This window comes from Prinia subflava, chromosome 2 (genome assembly GCF_021018805.1).
Source record: "Prinia subflava isolate CZ2003 ecotype Zambia chromosome 2, Cam_Psub_1.2, whole genome shotgun sequence".
In the NCBI taxonomy this organism is placed as follows: domain Eukaryota; kingdom Metazoa; phylum Chordata; class Aves; order Passeriformes; family Cisticolidae; genus Prinia; species Prinia subflava.
In genome coordinates, this window is record NC_086248.1 from 62,545,459 (window position 1) to 62,552,578 (window position 7,120).

General features: G+C 43.9%; 1 protein-coding gene across 1 annotated transcript; it reads right to left on the reverse strand.

The window, feature by feature from the left end:
* Positions 1-846: 846 nt before the first annotated feature.
* GJE1 (gap junction protein epsilon 1) lies at positions 847-2,705 on the reverse strand. The gene is made up of 3 exons (XM_063391874.1): positions 2,474-2,705; positions 1,683-1,865; positions 847-1,300 (listed from the first exon to the last, which is right to left on the reverse strand). Exons 1-3 carry the CDS (start codon positions 2,510-2,512, stop codon positions 905-907), a joined length of 618 nt encoding a protein of 205 aa, XP_063247944.1. The 5' UTR covers positions 2,513-2,705; the 3' UTR covers positions 847-904.
* Positions 2,706-7,120: the final 4,415 nt, after the last annotated feature.

The following is a 7,120-nucleotide window of genomic DNA, read 5'->3' on the forward strand; positions in this document are numbered from 1 at the left end:
AAAGTTAGATTTGACACAAACAGCAGAAAATTCTGTGAGCCAAATTCTGCGGTCACACACAAGCAAAATGCATTGAAATCAAATCATGATTTGGCCTAGGAAAGGCTTTTCTTCAAGATTTTATTTTGACACTTTTAAGCCGTTTATGCAAATTTGTTAAAAAGCCCTATTCCGCCTTCAAAATGTGATCTTACTAAATTGGTAAAAATCTTCTGCATGGTAAGCCAAAACATAATGAGGCGTTGCAGACAGCACAAAGAATACCACACTACTCTTCCACTTTTAAAAGGAGATTCTGAGCCAGCAGGTGACAGTAGCTGAGCCTCTGCGAAGTAACTTGGTATCCATGGATATGTGGTCACCACAGCCTAACCAGGGGTCTCTGCCCCTGGGGGCTGAGATGCAGGTTGCATCTCAGTGGCACTTCTTGGGAAGATGCTCACATGCTTTCTGGTACCCAGAGAGTATCCACTATTATTGTTCAATTCTCAAGCCATAAGAACATGTAAGAAATTTGCAATAGTTTTTCCTAGAAGGGCAATGACCTTACTATCTCTGATGGCACGTGTTCAGAAAAGCTGTGAATAGAAGTATGTTTATAAATAACCTTCTCCTCACACACAGACACTCCTCTGGAGGCAGAACTATCATAGGCTTTCATATTTATATGAAAATATATGCAGGAGATCTCAGTGCCTTTGACCTTGACATAGAAACAAAGACTACTATAGTGTGCATGTTTTTAGATGAGGAGTTTATGTCAAGTGACTATTCTGCCTCAGTAATCATGAGTGTACTTCTGCAGCACTGCATAGAGGACAGGAGATGTTTTTTGCTGTGGTTTGAAGTCCCTGTTACAAAACTGCAGGTGGACAGAGCAGTAAATGGGTGCAAGTGGTTGACATCACTGAGTTTTTAAGAAACCTAGCCTTCTACATGAGATCTCAAAAATTTCGGCAACACACAAGATCACTGTAATCACAGTAAATGTGTACATTGCAATAAGAAAGATTGTCTTTTCAAAGTGCTCTGGCACCATGCACCGGGTAATGTTAAAGTTTTTTTCAAGTGCTCCCACATCACACATGTAGATTGCATTCACTTTGAAACCAAAGAGCTGAATCTGAAGCCAAAAAGCCACAACTTCAAGGACAATCCTTAAGAAAACAGAGAAGATATAAAAACCAGTGTAGGATGACTTTTGGAGAATATCTTCCTGTTTGATGCTCTTACAAGCAGCGTAAAGGTGAAAAAAGGCTCCAGGTACCAGTACAATCACCAACTGTAATGCCCAGAATACCTAAAATGTAGCAGAAATGTAGCTGTCAGATCATTTACAACTGCTTTGGAACAGCTAAAACACATGCATATTGGAACGTTTTGCAAGTCTGTTTTTATTATATATCAAATCTATAAAAACTTGGATGGCAATAAAGGTAGTAAAAAGCAGTTGTGTTTTGATTTGAAAAGTTTAGTTGGGTTGTGAAACATGAGGATTATTTTGAAGAACAGGAAGCACAGCTTCATATTTAGTCACAGGTATTTAAAGGAAAATATTAATGAAAAAAAGCTAGCGATAATTAGTCTAGTCAGTTAGTACTTATATGGAACAATCATGGTTTAATTTTTGCAGTTTACTTTCTTTGCATTGGATTTTTACCATTTAAAAAAAAAAAAATTACCTGAGGAGTTATAGGTCTGAACTGGTTGTAACAGAAAAGATTAACCTCTCTCTTGTCTGGGTCACAGCTGAAATGCAAGGCCTCATTTCCATAAACAGCAAAGCCCAAAACACCGAGGAAGAACATTCGGATTGAGCCAAAAAAAAGAGTGTGGAATTGTCCAATTACTGTTGGCGGCCTGAGCTGCAAATCGGAGGGTTCATTCAACATAAAAAACAAAAATGAACAGTGTTATTGTTGGAGGTCCACTTGCTCCTTTTCATTATCCAAAATATTTATTTTATTCTGCTTGCTTGAAAGAGACAGTTTGCCTATGAAGGGTGCAGTAGCTCTCTAAGCAAATAACGTCTTACAACATTTTATTGCTCCTACTAACTTTACATAAACGTTAATTTGTCTAGCACTTGCCAGTTCATTTGTTTCGCTGCCTTTATCAGTATTCCGCTGCTGCAGAAGGCGCCAGACGGAGCTGAGCGCTTCGACCCAAAGGCTATTTGTCCTGCTGTTGTACCGATTCATTCACATGATGTCAGGTGATGGCAAAGCACGGACCGCCGTGCCACCATCAAACCTAACCACGCTTAGAGCCTTCCTTATTCCCGCAAATTAAAGTCCGGGTTCCCCGCAGGGGCGATTGTCGCCCCGCTGGGGCCGCCTGCCCGCCGTGCTCGGGCCGGGAGCGCGGGCGGCGCCGCTGCCCTGTGCGCGGGGGGGGAGCGGCGCGGCCCCGCGCGCTTTGGGGCCCGAGCCCCGGCTCCGGTCGGGGCCAGGGGCTCGCCCCGCGTACTCACACATCCCTCCGAGAAGCTCCGGATGTAGTTGGGGGACATGGCTGGGGAAGGTGCCCTGTGTGGGCGGCGGTGGCCGGAGCCCGCCCTGGTCCCGACCCCAGCCCCGGCTCGCTCCGCCCTTTGTCCCCGGGCGGGCCCCCGCGCTCGGGCCGGCAGCGGGCGCAGCAAAAGCGGGGCCGGACGGGCCCGCCGATAATCCCCGGGCAGCACCGTCAGCAGCGCCTGCCGCCACCGCCGCTCCGCCGTGCGCTGCGCCCCTGCCCCTGCCCCTGCCCCTGCCCCTGCCCCTGCCCCTGCCCCTGCCCCTGCCCCTGCCCCTGCCCCTGCTCCAGCCCCCGCCCCTGTCCCTGCCCCTGCCCCTGCCCCTGCCCCTGCCCCTGCCCCTGCCCCTGCTCCTGTTCCTGCCCCTGCCCCTGCTCCTGCCCCTGCTCCTGCCCCTGCCCCTGCTCCTGCCCCTGCTCCTGCCCCTGCCCCTGCCCCTGCCCCTGCCCCTGCTCCTGCCCCTGCTCCTGCCCCTGCCCCTGCCCCTGCCCCTGCCCTGCCCTGCCCTGCCCCGCCGGCCCACGCCGGCCTTTCCCCGCCGCCCCGGGGTACCCGCTGTATCGACCATCCACCCCTCCCGGCCCCGGAGCCGCTCCCCGTCGCGGCCCCCTTCCCCGTCCCTGCTGAGGCCCCGGCGCAGCGCTCCCGGGGCTGTCGCCGGAGGGAAGAGCCGGGACTCGGCTAGCCGGAGCATCTAGAGCTTATCAACTTTTTAACTAAGTCAAATAAAAAAGGATGCGGCAGGACTTGGAAGCTGTAGATCCACCATCCTGAATTCAAAGGAACAGAAATTGAATTAAAACAAATAATACGACCCACTTCAAAATCGCTGCAAATAACTTAATGGCAATAATTGCTACTAATAAATTGCCAGCGTACTCAGAAACTGCCGCAAGGAAGTACTTCAAGTCAGTAGTCTGAACCCAGTGGGAGTTTTATGAGAAGATGCAGACTGGAAGGATGGAGATGGGAAACCAGTAAAGGGGAAGTGCTAATTTGTCATTCACTCACCAGTATACAGTAGTTTATTTAGCGTGCACAGGAAAGTGAAATCAGGTTACCAAATTCAGAGAGGGGCAGTTACTCTTTTGCCTTTAAACTCAAAAGAGAGCCTCCCTTGTAACTGGCTGCAGCATGACTTCAAGCTGATGTATCAAAAAGCATTGTTCCCTCTGTCATGTATGCTCATAGGCACGGAAACATAGGCAGAGGAGGGGAAATGATGGGAATTTGTGTTCATTTTATGTATGGATTTAGTTGTTCTGTCTCTAAAAGGTGCCTCAATGATGGTATTAATGACATGGTTGAAACAAGTGTTGTAAGACATCAAAACACCCTTTGTAAAGGAAACCGCGCTGCATCTGCTGAAGTAGGTAAATTACAAAGAAGGTAAAAGTGCTCCAATAAGTGCATGTTATTTACTACAGCTGCTAGTTCAGGCAGTTAATTAAATGTCTGTCTCCTGGAGTAGTGTACAAGCTGCTGGATCGGTAGCACTTAGACTGGATTTCCAAACTTTTTTTAATGCAATCTGCTGCTCTGCTCCGTAGAGAGAATGCTGAGGTTTGTATATATCAAATGAACTAGAAGCAATAATGTCTTACAGTGGTGTGTGATCTGCAATAAATCTGTGGTTTTCAGTGTGGTGACCAACCTCCACCAAAATGCAGTGATTTTGGTTGCAGTGAATTGTTTTTAAATACACATGGAGTTTATCATCCAAATTCAATTCCAGTGAATTGAACAAAATGACTAAACTAGTTCAGCACATTTAATATCAGTAATATTTCAATACTTTAATTGCTTAAAATATGAATTGCCTATTGAAAATCTGCTGTTGAATGTACCTCAAAAGTAATTGTATTTGTATTTATTAGGATCTCTTTAAATGGAAATTTTTAAAAACACAATAGAAAAACTGAACAAGTCCTAGTTTCTAAATGGAGATAGCTCTTCCAAAGCTTTTTATTATGCTTGGAAAAGCAGTGATTATTTGCACATTAATTGAAGAACATGAACCCATGAAGTTTGGTCAGAATTTGATTCTGCTATAGATAGAAACAATATTTCAGAACACATTTTAGGTAAAAATCTGCACTATACAAGTGCTACTTTGTTTATTTTTATTTTTACGTGAGAATCACATGGTTACCTACCTGACTGGATTGTCTAATACAAGATAAACAACAATCAATCTCAGTAGCAATGTAGAAACTTGAATCTCTGTCCTGTGATAAAGGTGCTAACAGAAGACTTAGCTGGCAATGCTCTGATTTTTCTAGAAACAGATAAGGAATACAACTACATAGAAATAAAAAAAATAATAATTCTGAAGAGGTTGTCAGATAAACCCAACACAAACCCCATGAGTGTCTGCAGTAAAACCCCACTGAGTGTGATGAATGGGCCCACAATAAAATTGTCACTTTCTTTGAAATGGCTCCAGTGTCATGTGAGCTCAAGCACAGGAATCCCATTATCTTCGCACTAGGGGGAACTAACAGCAATGTTTTCCTTTTGTCATGTGTGTTCAATAACGTGCTTTGTAACACCACATTAGGATAACTCGAGATAGAAGTAGAGTAAGCTTGCATTATGCAGTCCTTTTGAGTGCAGTCTGCCGAGGGAACTCAAGCCATTCCCCGGGACGTCCTTGACAGAAAATCATTATTGGTTTTGAATCTGTAAGAGCAGCTGTCTGTTAGTTGTCTATCATGGACAAATGGGATGGAAGATGTTGATATCACATTTGTTTCTAAGTGAGTCTGAAGCCTGGATTTTGACTCCAGTTTGCAGCTCAGCAGTGTACTCTTTAACCTTTTCATGAGTTGAGGTCCTACTGAATGAATACAGTAAAACAAATGGAATCGAAATGCACGCATAAAGCTACAGTTGTGCTTAGAGGGATGACCTGTGTGTTTAACATTAAACACCCAATTCATTGCTTTATTAATGTGGTTTAATATAATGGCACCTGTTATCCTCATGCCGTGAATAAAACCAGCACCATCAAAATGGTACCAAAAAATTATTTGGTATCAATAAGATAAGGTTTTGTTTCCCAAAAGAGAACTTGCATGAGTATTGGAGAAAACCACTTCTGCCAGCTTTCCAGCTTTGTCTGGAAGCACCTAAGTTTCAATTCTGGTTTGCAGAGTTCCCTCCATCAAAATATGAAAGCCTCTATTGATGTAACAAGAAAAATTGTTGTGATGTGCAAATCTGGAATTAGCCCTGGAATTATCAAGTGCCTTGAGCTGCATACATGTGTGAAAAGAGTGTTTTTTCCTGTCAGACCCACTTCTCAGTAGAGGGCGTTCGTGAGATGCGTGGAGTTCCTCATTCCTACATGAACTGATTATGAATCTCTACATTTGCAAATTAGGGATGAAGTGGGCTTGCCTCTCATGTTTCCAAGTTGTTGTGGTTTCTGCACTATGGTGTCGCACTCCATCTGTGGTGGTTGATTGTGCCTGTGCAGTTTCTTTTCCATTGGGGAGATTCACCTGTGGCACTCTCTCCCTCACTCTTGTACCAAGAACTGTGTCAGAGCTGCACAATGGAATTCTCTCTAGGCTGTAATATGAAATAACATCTAAAGACAGGGTTGGACTCTTGTTTGGAAAGAGAATGATGAACAGTTTGTTTGTGGAGATCTGAATTCCAACTAATTTATGTCAGGTTCTGTGAATCTTCCCCCCACACACTTTTTTACCTCTGCAGGAAATTGTATTCATGCTGGTTGAGTGTGTTCCATTGACTTTACACAGGCATCTGTTGAACAGCATTAGAGGCATAATCTAACTTTCTGTTTTCCGTGAGCTGGAGACACTCACTTTTCTCAAAGCTTATTTCCTTGATCAGAAATCCTTATTTCCAGATCAAAGATCTGTGGACTAAAGGACAGATAAAATTCACTAGGATAGAAGAAATTCCCCTGGAAAGTAGGAGTGGTGCAACAAAAGGCCAGGGGTCTCACCTCTTGTGGGAGCCCCAGAGGGACCACGTCAACCTCTCTCCATGCAAACTGCAATAAGTTTATATCAATAGAAGATTTTAAAGTGTTCTTTTGTTGATATTCATGCAAAAAGACTCAACGTCCTCTTGTCCCAAGAAAATCATTATTAAAGACATGTTAAATATAAACTATTGTTCCAGTGGGGATCATATTATAAACCCATTCGCACATATAAACCCATTTGCAAACAAATTAGCAAAAGGACCATACTTCCAGTGTTAAACTCACAGTGTTAAACACTTATGTTGGATCCAGCCAATGGGAACCAGAAAGAGTGATTTGGAGTGTTAACAGAAACATGACTATTGTTGATTTTAGAAAATTTCATGTACACTCAACAAAGTAGAGAGTCACAGCAATTTATATAAATATGTAAACCATCAGTAAGCCTGACTCAGAGGGAACATAGTTGAATTTAAAGTCGTGTGGAGGAAACTTGATCAGTAACATGAATCACCTTCAGAGAAGCTCTGTGATGATTCTGATGAGCTGCTTAGTGGTAAAGGTGAAGTATCTAGCCTGATCCATTCTGAGGCCTAGCACTGATTGGGTTCAAACGAATTACTCAGCATTATATGAATTGGTAA